The sequence below is a fragment of the Myodes glareolus genome, chromosome 7 (assembly GCF_982192425.1).
Source record: "Myodes glareolus chromosome 7, mMyoGla1.1, whole genome shotgun sequence".
NCBI classification, from domain to species: Eukaryota; Metazoa; Chordata; class Mammalia; order Rodentia; family Cricetidae; genus Myodes; species Myodes glareolus.
In genome coordinates, this window is record NC_142032.1 from 3,347,559 (window position 1) to 3,361,899 (window position 14,341).

General features: G+C 47.9%; 1 protein-coding gene across 6 annotated transcripts in view; it reads left to right on the forward strand.

Moving 5' to 3' along the window:
* The window catches only part of Gfra1 (GDNF family receptor alpha 1), a 225,658-nt gene that overhangs the window by 186,035 nt on the left and 25,282 nt on the right, over nucleotides 1–14,341 (forward strand). For all 6 annotated transcript variants that reach the window (XM_085694166.2, XM_085694164.2, XM_087907735.1 and 3 more), the window contains 3 exons: nucleotides 528–637; nucleotides 3,494–3,628; nucleotides 6,998–7,179. In XM_085694166.2, the coding sequence (XP_085550292.1) occupies nucleotides 528–637; nucleotides 3,494–3,628; nucleotides 6,998–7,179 (427 nt within the window). The remainder of the gene's footprint in view (nucleotides 1–527; nucleotides 638–3,493; nucleotides 3,629–6,997; nucleotides 7,180–14,341) is intronic.

A 14,341-nucleotide genomic window follows, 5' to 3' on the forward strand; every position in this document is an offset into this window, starting at 1 on the left:
GGGAGGGGCACGCGGAAGGTTGAAGAAGGGAGGGTACAACCGTATTCTAGCACTCCTTCTTTCTCCTCAGGGGACGGGCAGGGTGAGGGAGCAGATGAGATAGAGAGGCATATTGTAAGAGGAATGGCTGTTACGTCTGTCCAAAGGTGGTGTTATCCTCTCTCCCTTCATATGTATTTTGTATTTGTCATAGATACATACCATATCATACATATTCATGGGCTATGGAGGTGACATTCCAAGACATGTGCAGCGGCAGTGTGTAATGATTTGACTAATTGGCGTGTTCATTGCCCCAGAAATGTATCATGTCTTTGTACTGTGAACATCCCAAATCCTCTACTAACCGTTTTGAAGTCACAATTAAGTCTCAGCAGCCACCGTCGCCTCCCCTGCTCTGTGAAGCCTGGAAAGTTGATCTTCCAAGCAGCCACTCCTTGAGCCTGTCATTGGCAGACTCCCCAGACCCCTCCTCAGTTCAGAGGCCTGGGGTGTTTTCAGCATGCCACTACCCCTTTCTGTTGCAGGTCACGCCTTGCGGACTTTTTTACCAACTGCCAGCCCGAGTCAAGGTCAGCCAGCAGCTGTCTAAAGGAGAACTATGCAGACTGCCTCCTGGCCTACTCAGGACTGATTGGTAAGACCTGGGAGGGAGACGGGCGGGAAACAGGAGAATCTGGATTACAGATCTGTCTACTGCAGCCTGTGATGTCTGTACAAGAGACAACCTCCAAGGAGCCTCTGTATTAGAGTCTGGAGATGGCCTCGAGTAGGGAGGGAGGGAACGGGTACAGGAGAAAGGAGCATGGGGATAATTATGGAGCAGGGAGGCTCCAGATTCTAAGGGAAGTGAAGCGTCTCCACTGGAGAACTTGCCATGCAGAACAAAAGCAGGGGAGCCCATGGCCGTTGAAAGAAGAGAGAAAGGCAAACACAGTTAATTAAATAAGGGGACTTTGGAGAGCAGGAGCTTGGAAGTCAAAGAAGCCATTCCCAAGAAAGGTCCTTTGGAAATGAATTCCCTAACACTAGGCAGCTTCCTGCCATTATTGCCTGGTCATTGACTCCTGGTATACAAGGGATTGTTGAAGGCCAAACTTTTTTGTAAATAACTGTTGGGCCATACTCTCAGTATTCAAGAGAACAGTGAAATTAAAGAAGTGTATGGGGGAACATCCCAACAGAGGCAGATTTACACCAGAGGTCAATAGACCTGGCAGGAAGAAAGCAGGTATCCACAGGTACCACGGACAGCTGAAGCTTGGCAATGAAGTTGGCATTTGAGAAGGAACACTGAAGACTGTGGAAGGGGAGAGTCTTAGCCACAGCTGTTCCTACAGCCCTGGTTCTGCGGCATCTCCCTCCCCTGGGCCTTGTTCAGTCACACATATCACCAGCAGGAGCTGCCTCCCGCCTAGAGCGACACACAGGCTAACCTCCTCATGAGAGTGTCTCCACTGAGAGCCTTTGGTTTACGTGAGAGAGTCTTTAATGCAAAGCTGTGTCTAGTTCTCGATGCCCCAGCCACTCCCATCTTTTCGAAGGGACATCTGTGCTCCTACATGTAATACCTCTGATAATGCTGTCCCAGGTATGCACCATTTCTGTGTCTCTAGCCAACGAGCGTGCACACCCTCCTTAAATTGGAACTGCAGAAACGAATTCATGCCCTCTTTGATGAAGGTCTTAGTCTCTACTTGGGATTACATGAAAAGATGGAATTGCAGAAATAACAAAAGCAATTAAGGCATACTCACTGCTTAAAAAGGAAAAGTAACACCAGGGATGCTCCCGGAGGACAACGTTGAGTCTCTGCAGATGTAGTCATTGTTAGCGCTTCAGCCTGCGTCCTTCCATGAGTTTGCACTCATTAACTCCCCTGGGAGTGGCCAAGGAGAGGCCCTGCCAGCATTTCTGTGAGGTCATCCCTAGGCTTGGCAAAGTCTTACATGCCCGAAGAGGATGAAATGGATAGAACAAATGGTGGATGGACTGTGTTTGTGCAGGCCAAGAAATATTTCTCTCCTGGTTCTGGGTCTCTTCTACATGGCTCCCTAAGTCAGTGGCACCTGACTTCTGCACAAAATTGTGTCTGCCTTTTGCGCATGTCAGGATCCACTGTAGCTAGCATCCGAGGTTCTGTGGGTTTTACTCCCTCTTTCTGTCACCAGCGCCCGGTGAGTTAGTCCTCCCTGGACGATGCAGGTTAAAGTCTCATGTTAATAAGGAGATCCAAGTTCAAAGAAGTAAGAGCAGCAGGGCAAGGACAATGTGTCCTTGACCCTGGAGGAGCTTCCAGAGCCATTCTGTTTATAGCCAGGCTCATTCTCTGGATCGCTGACCCATTTCTTCTTCCTTCCACAAAGCAACTAAAAACAGAAAGTTCTTGGCATCCATGGGCATTGCCTGGTGTGAGCCACCCAGGAGAAGACATTTGGGTTGTGTTAAATATAAATGCATTGTGTATTTCTCCTGGCAGAGAACTCGCCAGAGAAACCACAAGTCATAAGCAGGAAGGCCCACACAGCATCTCTGTGGGAACCGTTGTGGACCCACAGATGATACTTCAGGAATGCCTGGCTGGGCAATTCCTTCCTTCCTTCCTTCCTTCCTTCCTTCCTTCCTTCCTTCCTTCCTTCCTTCCTTCCTTCCTTCCTTCCTTTCTTCCTCCCTCCCTCCCTCCCTCCCTTCCTTCCTCCCTCCTTCTCTTCCCTCCCTCCCTCCCTCCCTCCCTCCCTCCCTCCCGTCTTCCTTCTATTTGTTCTTCTTTTGATAGGGTCTCAATATAGGCAAGGATGACCTTAAACTCCTGATCCTCTTGCCTTTGTCTGCCAAGTGCTGGGACGATGGGCATATGCCACCCACAAGAGTCCGCCTTTGGACAGACTCAACAAGCACTCTACGGACTGAACTACATCCTTAGCCCCATTTCCGTTGCTTTCCCACCTTGGATGAGTTTATTGACATCGGTTGCAAATCTGGGAGAGAAAGCCCCTTTCAGTACATCTGTAGGCAATCAGGATGTGGGGATCTTATTGGAGGCATGCGCTCTTCCCTGTGTTACCCTAAAGAAGCCATTCGCATCTAAGGAAACTGGGTTAAAAGCCTTAAAAGAATTCTTATGTGCACCCAGTACTATTTATGAAGATTAATGACATTTTCTAGAAAATGCAAGGGATTTGGAAGCTCATGCATTCTAAGTTAATTCTTGCCTTCTCCATGACATCTATACCATTTGTGCAGGAAGAAAATACCCTAAGTACAGCCCAAGGAGTTGGCTTTTAATTTTTAAAGTAAATGTATAAATTATTGTATGTGCTCAAGATAAATTGCCAAGAAAATGCACCACTTAACATAATTCCCAACCCGGCAAACGCGGCATTTTTAATTAGCCGTGGCATTTCCGCCGTCAGATCAACATTCGTTTCTTTCTGGGCCACGGAAAAGTCCATGTCAACACAGGAGGACAACTGCCTGTCTTTTTCTCTTTCAGGCACAGTCATGACCCCCAACTACATAGACTCCAGCAGCCTCAGTGTGGCCCCGTGGTGTGACTGCAGCAACAGCGGCAATGACCTGGAGGACTGCTTGAAGTTTCTGCATTTTTTTAAGGACAATACGTGTCTCAGTGAGTATTTGAAACAACAAAAAGCATGCCAGTGCTTCCATGTTTTCTCCTTGAGCTCAAAGACTTCCCTTAATGTTTTCCCATCCCCTCCCTCTCCCTCCCCTTCCGTGATGGCGGGTGGTGACTCTTGCTTCTTTTGGCACACTCAGTGACACAGCAGAGAGCCACACAAGTGATGAACTGGGTGCTGCCAAGACTGTGCTCCCAAAGGCCCGCAAGGATGAGAGAGTCAAATGACGGAGAGTGTATTGTGTGGGAAAGAATACTTCTACCCACAGATCAAGTTGTGATCTTGGCAGCCAGTGTTGAGTCCATTCCCAGGTTCTGAAAACCTGGTAGGAATGTACAATGTGCAAAGCTCAAGCAAAGTGGATCGGACAGGACTCCAAGGACTTGTGGGGAATTAGAATGTTGACACCAGCAGCTTCTTGCATCATCAGAACTGGCTCTGAATGAAAGCCATGAATCTGTCTTGGTGGGGGAGTCTGGCAACACAGCCGGGACAATCAGGATGTGGGTTCTCTTGGGAACTGAGATGAGCCCTTGTGGGCAGGGTGCTCCTCTTTGGGAACAAATCCTCATTAGGCAATTTAGAATCATGCTTGACAAAGGGATAGAGATGTACAGATGGGAACCTTGGGCATCTATTAGCAAAACTTAAAACGGAGAACCCCAGGTCTCCCTTGCACACGTCTCCATGATGGGCGGTCATGCTCTGCATTGCTCTCCTGCTGAGACACAGCTTATGTTGTGGGAGTACAGAATTCATGTAATTCCACACGAGCTGCACAGGAAACCTAGGCGATACAGGTGTCATATCCACGTGACAGTGCTGAGTAACTCCAGGGTCTTAGTATTCTCCCAGACCCGGAATGGTAGAGTCTTCAGTCTCCGTGCAGTCCCCGACTTCCAAAGACCATATTCATGACTGGTATTTGGAGGACCTACTGTTAGAAGCATAATCCTGAGCATCAAGGGCCAGGTCCAACTTCTTGAGTGACAGCCATCAAGGTTCAGCTGTGTCCCTGAAGAACTCTGTCCTCAAGTGATAAATTCTGCATGATGCTGTATGCTTACTGACTTTTGAAGATTTAGCTGGTAATTTACCAACTCTTTGGAAAATATCTCATGGGCATTTCACTAAAATTTCCTCATCATTTCCTCCGTTGAAAAATAAAACCCAACTTCTTGATAGGTGCTTCAAACAATGCAGCTTCAATGCCTTACTGCGATTCTCCTAAAAATAAATTGATCTTTTGAGTTCTTAGATAGCATTCAGACCCACAAAATGAGCCATCAATGTGGAGGCATTTACAGAGACCATGGGTGTACCAGCGTGTTACAGGAGGACCTCTTGTTTGGGCTTCGTTTTATGCATTGGGTTGTTTTGTTTTTTCTTTTTGTTTATTTCACTTCTTGCACTCTTCTGGTTGAATACAAGTTTAAGCAAAAGTAAAGCAATGGAAAATTTGTTCCTCAGAGAGAAATTAGAGTTGTCCCTCCTTGGCAACATTTCAGGAAAGGGGAGAACAGTCTTATGAATGACTTAAATAAAAATGAATGCTAAAGGCAGCCAACAGCTTTTATAATCGTTCTATTTATCCTGGTTTGGAAGGGACACAGGGCTGCGAATGCAGTGTCTTACAAAGGGCCCTGACCTAGAAGCCGGTACAGTTTTGTTTCTTTGGATGTGACTCATGTAGAAACCTCATTCCACCTCTGTCCAGTGAAGCCAGGCTTCTCTCACATCGCCCTGCCGTGAACGCAACTGAGATCAATTGTCTGGTCATGGTTTGGGAATGGGAAGTGGTCGTTTTCCAGCCAATTCATGGCAGATGGACGTGTAGGGATGAGAGAAGACGAAGGTGAAGGGGGAGGCGAGAAAGCATCTGTGTCCTCCTCCCAGGGGCTTCCCGGGCCACTTTATCGAGACACTGGCCCCATTCGTCATGCCCTTCCTTTCTTTGTTGTCTCTTAGCACATACCGTCACCCACGTATGTCTTTTGCTTTTTTCCCTTCCTGGTCTTAAGTTCTGCTCATGGGTACGGTTGCTGTCACTGCTGCTCAAGACCTCATGCTTAGTACACAGAGCCGTCCGTGGAGTTTAGGGTTAGATCAGTAACATGTCAGAGCGTGAGTGTGAGAGAGCTGAGCTCAAAGGGGTGAGGCCGACGAGTGACAGCCCCCTCTCATGCCTGTGTCTAACAAGGAAAAGCAGAGGGTTGCGTTGTTCATGTCTTGAGGTCATGAACCTGATCTACAGGTTCTCCCTTCTCTGTGTTTTGTGTAGCGCTTAAACCACAGGGCCTAGCTGGAACCACAAGCTCCTTTTGTATTGTTTGGAAGCTGTCTCTTTACAGACACCCTGAAATGTAGAGCCATAGAAAACTAGCTTTCAGTTCTGCTAAACTTGGTGGATAGCAATTTTGAGATAAAATGTCACTTCTAAGGGGGAAGATTAGGCTTAGTTCTTTTGTCTTCTGTATCAAAAAGTGCCAAGTAAGCATCATGTATTAGCAATTTGCACTTTCGGGTCCCAAATGAAGGAGTTTGATTTTTTATACAATGAATATGAAATAAAAAATTCCTAAATCCAGGGCAAATCCCCAAAGACCTGATTAAAAACTGTTTTTTATTCATTTTGGGAAGGGAGCAACACACAACCAATTTACCCTTGCCGTAAAAACAATCTAATCCCATGCAATTATAATAAGCTTTGAAAGTTTCACATTTCCAACTTTTCATTCAGACAGGGCTGTGCCTGTCTAATTATGCAGATTCTGTTTGGAAGACTGGAAGCAGAAAGGAGAAAAATAATCACACTTAAGTCTTCACTAGATATCGATGAGGTTTGAGGTAGATTTTTCTTCTAAAGGAAGTCACTGTATTTTGCTGCCAAGCGAGAGTTAGCGCTGCCACGGCTTCAGGGTAAAGGAAAGGACACCGGTTAGTTCTCATTCCGTGTAGCGCTCTGACACAGAGCAGGCTTTTCTTTTCTTCTTGGAAAAATGTGTAGCTGTGATGCTACGTCTGAGTCTGAGGATGTCTTTTAAAGGGCCCATAATAAATACTTGCTTTATTTATAGTATAGTGTCTCATTCAGTGTTTAATTAGTGGATTGATTTTTGAGCACCTGACCCAAGAGATTGATTCTCAGAACTTAGAAAGGGGAATAGGAGAATGGGAGGATGGGTGGATGGGTGGAGGATGGCAGGATGGGTTAATGAGTGGATGGTGGATAGATGGGTGGATGGGTGAGACATTCAGTGCTAAAACCAGAATTTCTCTTATGCCTCTTTGGCCATAACACCCTGTATGTAACATTTGCTGCTTGCCTCTGAAACGGGCTTTCCTTTTGTTTACTACAGAAAATGCGATTCAGGCCTTCGGCAATGGCTCAGACGTGACTATGTGGCAGCCAGCCCTCCCAGGTCAGACCACCACTGCCACCACTACCACTGCCTTCCGGGTCAAGAACAAGCCTCCAGGGTCAGCAGGGTCTGAAAACGAAATCCCCACTCATGTTCTGCCACCTTGTGCAAATCTTCAGGTAAGAAGTGGGTTTGGTTTTCCCATTGGAGCTGCCTTCCAGGAGAACGTGGGTCATTGCCCAAAAGATACACAGGGCATGTGCAACATCACTCAGATTTGAATCAGTTTTCTAAAAAAAAAAAAAATCTTAGCGTGTGCACATGTGTTCATATGTATGGCGTGGGAGTCCATGTGCATGAGGAAATCAAGGTGCATGAAAGTCACCTCCATGTGAGCCTTTGGTCAAGGCTCTATAAAAGAAGGAGTCTGGGCAGATGCATCACTAAGGATGCTTTGGGAGGGTGGTGGTTGTAGAGCCGGATTGGCTATCTTTGTGGCTGATTCTGTGTTTGTGATACAGCAACAACATACCAAAGAGAGAGTGTGTGTTCTTGGCTTGTCGCCATCATAGCCATTCAGACATTACATGAAATGTTGAACTGTCTCTGAAGGTAATCAGACGTGGGTTCCTGGAGAGACTGGTTATTTACAAGGTAAACCAAATGCTATTCCAGGGTAAGAGGAGCTGCACAATGTCATGAAAAGCCTTTATGTGCACAGAGTGTAGTGAAAATGATCAAGAAATTTCTAGAAGACCAACCCAGGTGTGCCTGAGTTGAAAATATAAACATGGCCGTTTCCCATATTCAGCCAGAGGGTGTGTGTTTTCTGTCATTTATTAAGTTGTCATAGTAGTGAGTATTCAGCTGTCAACAAGACATTAGTGATTTGGAAGTTTGCACGGTTCTTATGCACTTAGATTCTTTGGGTGCTCTCGTGGTGGTTGATGGGGAAGGGCAGTTACTCTGGCATGATGCCCTAGTTCTTGCATCTGAGGACACAGGCTTCTGGACTACGATGTTTCTATTCAAGTCTGCAGAGCTAGTGGACCACACAAGCAGTGCTGGGAATCCAATAACATCATATGTCCATGGTTGTTTCTATGCTGAGGGAGGAGGTAGCCACATGGTGGCGTCTGCCTTCTGCCATGACAGGGAAATTGGTGGGTAGTCTAGTTACTGTTATTTTGCTGGTTACAGGGTCTTATGTGAGCCTTACTGGCGTAGAACTTGCTGTGTATATAAAGAAGGCTTATAGACGCGTGCCGCCATGCCTAGTGCATGCAGAGTTAAAGGTGAAGTCCAAGGACTTGGTGTATGTTACTTTCAAGCAGTTGTGTTGGGACCTCACTCTTCCCAGAAGAGCGCCTCTCCTTTCCCGCCTCCCTGGCAAGGGTCAGCCCCTCTGGAGCATTCCTACGAATGCCTTCTTCATCCACAAGCGTCATGCTCTCTAGCAAGTGTTGAGCAGTTTCCCCCTCTAATCTGTATGCTACTGCCTCGCTCTTCGTGCCCTTCATCTGAGCTTCGGTCTCTGTCTCATGGTCCTTAAGGGTCCTCACTCCCAACACACAGTTTCGTACATTCTCATTCACACCAGATAGCAGGGAGACATCAGATCACACAGCTCAACAGCAAGCCCAGCATTCTTTGGATTTCTGAACCACTCTCTAGACCCTTACTGTCTTCAGCTCCACCTTTGCAGTGAGTATCAGAGCTGGGAGACCGTATAGGACGATATAGACCGTTCTGCAGCTTGAAGAAGAGATACACTGCATCTTCCCGGCTGGTGGGGGTGGATCTAGCATCAGAAATGACAAGGTCAGTCTCTTCCCTGTTTCTGTTCAGGATTCTGGCCCTATCTCCTTCCTTTTCTGCCACACACACGGTCAGCCTTGGCTCTCTGTGCTTCCCATCCTCAGATGCCAGTGTCAGTAAACACAACACAGATGAAGGATAAGACCTCGTCATCACGAGCTGAGGACGGTGGGCCAAGGATGCTTTCTGAGTAACAAAGGGGGCTGTGCTTGAGCAACATCTGCACCATTCTCTACACATTTAGATCCACAAAAGGTGACTCAGGTGCCACCCAAAGTCCGTTATTAAGTTTCCTGTGACTGAAAAACTACATAGACCCCAACATTCAAAACCTAAAACAGAAATTCACCCCTCCCTCCACACAGTCTAATAGGCTGGATGCAGCTTGCCCAGTTTCAGAAGGTCAGATAGGGTAACTAGGTGACATCTCAGACTGGAAACCATGGCACTCTAGTGTCTTTCCAAGAGTGGAGAAGACTCTGTTAGACATAAAATGTGTCCTCTGCGTCTCCAGTTCCTTTCCCTGTCACTACCCCAGCACCTGACTTGGGTTCTTGTGTATCTCACCTCCAACACAGATACAGCCAGCCAACCCTCCCTGCCAGGAAGAGTCTGTACCACTGCACAGTTGTCCTGGCAACGCCGAGGCACACATGACATCATTCCCCAGAAACCATGCCTTTCCCCTGCCTGTGTTAGCATAGGAGCTCTGCGTTGTGTGATGCTTACCAGGGTTGCCTCTGTTGACTTCTCCCCTGAAAGGGCTGAAGGAACTGGGTTGGCCAGGATAGAGGGCGGCCACACCTCTCTTCCTGTGATACACAGTGCAGTTGAGCAACCTCTGGCATCTGGGAGAGGAGGTCTCGGGGCTCTCGCTGAACTTGTCTTTGTGTCTGAGATGTAAGATGAAGGTGTTAGCAGGGTGGCCTTAGCCCATGCGCTAACTTTCGGCCTCCTCGCCTGGGTCCCAGGAGCATGAGTTTGGCCCAGCTGCTAGCATTGAGACAATGGGCAGAATGGATGCCCCAGAATGCCATGCAAAAGTGACCACCATGTTGACTGATCCTTAGTCAGTTGGTCACATGATCCATCTGTTCCAAAGAGGAATGGTGCTGCTGGGCCTTGTTGCGGAATGGAGGTCTGGGGTGTGCCAAGGAGCGCTGGTGCGGGACAGAAGTGGCAGGAGGATAGCAGTGTGCTTTCAAATGTGTCCCCCTGTCCTCTCTCCTCAGAGCACCCCTGTGGGGCAGACTTGGCAGGCATCCCTTCCCTTCACAACTAAGAAGATAGTGGTTTAATCAGCAGACGGGCTTGTCCCAAGGCTGGCGTACCTTGTTGTCTTGTTCTGTGGCGCTTGGACAAGTCAGTCTTTCTGCACTAGGAGTAGAGAGTGAGAGGAAGCAAAGGACGGGAAAGAAGGAGGGGGCAGCTGCCCTAGTTCCTGCTGAAGGTCATTACAGGGATGAAGTGGCAAATCTCAAGTTCACACTTCACTGAGGACTACAGGGCCAGGACACAGGGTACGGACGGTGGACGCTTGAGCGTTTGCCAGCGAGTTTGTGGCTCAGTGACCTCTTTAGGGTGACCTCTTTAGGGTGACCTACATGGAGAATGGCTGAAGTATGATTTGAGGCCGTAGACTGGGGTTGATGACAGTGATGGGTGAAAGCCTTCACCCTGAGAACGTCGTCCCTCTGGCTGATTTAGGGCTCTCCTCGGTGCAGGGCTCCCAGGAGGTGCAGTCTCTGCCTCTGCCTTTCTGTTGTGCCTGCCTGGCTGAAGATGAATTACCTTTGGCCAGGGGGTCCTAGAAATACCTTCGAATGGTGTTTGTCCCTGCTGCCTGTGTTGTGACTCAGAATAGAACTGACTTCAACCAACTCGGGATCCATCGGTAACAGATCTGGAGACAGTCAGAGGCGCTGGCAGCCTTAAAGTTCACTTCCTCCGAGACGTGCCTTTTGCAATATTTTTAAATGCACAATAACACGAGAAGACTCTGGGGGTGCTGGAGAATCTGTCTTAACATTTGAGATAGACTCCCCCCTTAGAAAGAAAGGAAAAGAATAAACATGTGTTTTTTAAACGTCTGCCTAGAACCAAGTAGACCTAGCTGGGGAGTGGGTGGCCCTGACCTGGGCCTGGGAATCATGGGTTCATGGTGTCTGATGTGGAAGGCTCTACAAAAAGAACCAAAAACGAAAAAGAACAGAAAAGAAAAATACAAAAAAAAAATGATTGATTAGTATAAAATGTCAACAAAATGCCCAAGTGCTGACCCCCTGAGGAGATAAAATACTGGGTTTGGGGTAACCTGCCAAGCTCCCTGGCAGGATTAATTGGCAGTCATATTCATAGCAAGCGTGATGCAGGCTGTGCTATTGTGTGCCTGTCTCTCCGACGTGTGTGAAGTGGTCACACAAGAAACAAAGAAACTTTAATAATTCTACAAACCACTTTATCATCTGTGCACTCGAGTGGGCTGGCAGCTGGAAACACTTTCAGTATTTAAACCAAAAGAGTGTACTTGTCGCTAATTTAAAGTAAACATCTCTGGGCATGTAAGTGGATATTGGAATCTTGCCTGCTTGAAGTCACTGTCTGAGCGCCAGTGCCCCTCCCCCACATCAGTGAAGACCCCTTGATGTGATGTCCAGAGACCTCCAGCATCCAAGTCTAACTATAGCAGCATTGCCTTGGGTATCTGTAGGAAAGAGGTTCCCAAGATTACTGAAATCCACACCCAGTATTCTTTTGTGGGGAAAGGGTATTACATTGTATTCCAGAATAATCTTAAATTTGTGTTAGTCTGCTTACCTCAGCCTCCCAAGTGCTGGGATTTTAGATGTGAGTTACCACACCTGAATCAGGTTCAGTTTGTGTGTGTATGTGTATGTGTAGTTTTGCATGCATGCTTGTTGCAGGTGAAGTGTACATGCATGAGTGTGCATGTGTAGGGCAGTGAGTTCTTTCTTGAGGAAGTCATGCATCATATTCTGAGACAGGGATAGCGCTCAAGCCTGGAACTTGGGGATTAGGTTTGGCTGGATGGGCAGTGAATCCCCGTGAAGATTCACCTGTCTCTCCTTCCCCAGGCCTGGGATTGCAAGCATGTGGCTGCTCCTATGTGTGTTCTGGTGGCCAAACTCAGGTCCGCGCTGTTTGCATGGCGTGAGCTTCACTCTCTGAGTCACCTCCCTAGAAACCAGGTTTCTCCAGCGGTTGCTTGAATCCTCATGGCTGGTAGATGCACTGGGCTCCCCTGCTGGAGGCTAGCCACTGCAGCCTTTGACAGGCCTTTGAGCCTGAGCTCGGGATGCTGCGGGCCGCAGAGCACCTCAAAGCCCAGATCTAGCTGAACGGCTGGAGAGCTGCGGACATTTGGCCTGTGTTACAGTGACCAGTGCGAGCCACCACGTTAGCTTTCTGCAAGCCAAATGAAACGCGTCTGAGTCTGACACAGGAAGGCCATCAGGTGTTCATCCCAGATTTGGGTCCCCTCCCCTTGAACTTGAGGCGGCATTTTAGAAGGGGCCAGCAGACAGCTGTCTGCGGTGTGGAAGATGTGAGTCAGTCCTCCTGGCCAATTTTTGTGAGAGTGATGCCTGCCCACGTCAGCAGTGCAGAGTCTGTCCCCCTGCTGCCCCTGCACTCTGGCATAGGTATACCCTCAGTGGTCCCTGGCTTTCAGAGCTCATCAGCTTCAAGTGGCTCTCAGCAGGGACACTTAGCTCCCTCTGTGCCCAAGAGGAGGAAGCTGCATAGAGAGGCTGTGATATCATGGCATCTGAATCTAGGTCTGCATTTCCTGGTCTCCAGGCATAGCCTGGACCCATGTCCTTCTGGTCCAAAGGCAGAGGCTAATTTGCACTGCAGGATGGACTCTGATAGGACGTCACCTAGGTTTCTCAGATGGCTCGGAGGCGTGTAGGGAAGGCAGTCCATTTAGCTCTTCCATGTTTGGCTTGAGAACATTGAGTATGATCTATATTTAGAAGGTTCCCCTCCCTCTTCTACTCCAGTACCTTAGGGGACTCAAGTAAAGTCCATTTGTTCCAGATAAGGCCTGACCATTCCAGAACTGATTTTGAAACATCACAGTAGGAGGGCGATCATCCAGGACTGCTAAATACCCGTGGCCCTACCGGTTGTGACCAAGTGCAGATTTTTAAGTGTTGAGTTTCCGAAGGAAGAATGCCAATGGGTGTTCTGTAAATCATTTGTGCCGGCAGACTGACCCCATTATGTCAGCTAATCCTGGAAATACAGGAGGTAAATTTAAATCTTCGAGCATGAAGCACTTAATCAATATTCTAAATGTTTTTCTTGCAATTTATGCTTGCAGAGCAATGGGGTGCTTTGGCATCCCGTTAATCTTCCATCGGTGAAGAGACACTCGTGAGAGGGGCCAGGGTGCTAGGGTGTGCTGGAGATGTCTGGTGAGAAGGCTGTCCTAGGGCAGTGAGGAGGAGGCTCATTTCTACCCCAGGTCTGTCTGGGGCCAGGACGTTCAGGCCTCTGAGTTAGTGTATTATGTGTTTCCCTTTTCCCTGGAGGTTGGAGTTGACCCCAAGTACTTCTCATGCCTTTCTTTGGAGTATGTTGGACAGCCTAGATGTTAGGTTGCTAGGAGGAGTCAGACCTATGGAGTTAGGTGGACCTGAGCGAGAATGCTGGCTACCGCCTCTGTATTATTTTGTGGCATGGAACATGTTCCTTAACCTCTCTGAATTTCTGTTGATTTGAGTTTCTTGTATTGATTAAGGAACAGTGCAAGTATGCATGAGGGCTGACCAACCCCCTGCTCCTCCCCCCGCCCCGGCACTTGGGAAGTGGCTGAACTCTCTTCATGATGTGCACAGGGCCTTAGTGCTGTCTTGGGAATGCTCCAGCTGCAAAGGAGAATCTGCTCCAAGGACGCAGGAGGAGGCACCAATGGAAAAGAACGTTGATGCTCTTTAGACCTTTGTTTCTTTGTTTTTTACTGTATAAGAGGCTTTGAACTAAATGTCAGTAGACAGTCCCTATCAAGGGGTAGGATGTTATTTGGTCTTTCCTGAGAGATCAGAACTGCTTCAAATTCCATTTACCTGCTTAATTCTCTCAGGAGCTCCTTCCTAACAACCTGCTCCTTGGAACTACAGTAGAGTCAGATTCCATCCAACCTGGCTACAGGAGCGGTTCTGTCTGCCAAGGACCTCACTGCACTTCTCACCGATGTCTTCATAGGGGACAGGTGACACAGTTGTTAGCAGCAAATGTTCTTCATTGCAGAAAAGATGGTGCCTGAGAACCAGCCCTGCCTCTCAGGTTCCATAGCCCAGGAGTGGCCGTGTTTATACATCACTAGTCATGGTCTTGGAATAAAGGTTTACCTTTATAAACGCATTTATGAAAAGCCATCCACCATAAGCTCTTAGTAGACAGCATATGTGAGGTCATGGGCTCAGTGTAGTTGTGCGTATTTTTAATCCCGAGCTCTGGGGAGGCAGAATTGGGCCAGTTTCTGGGGCCTACTGGTCA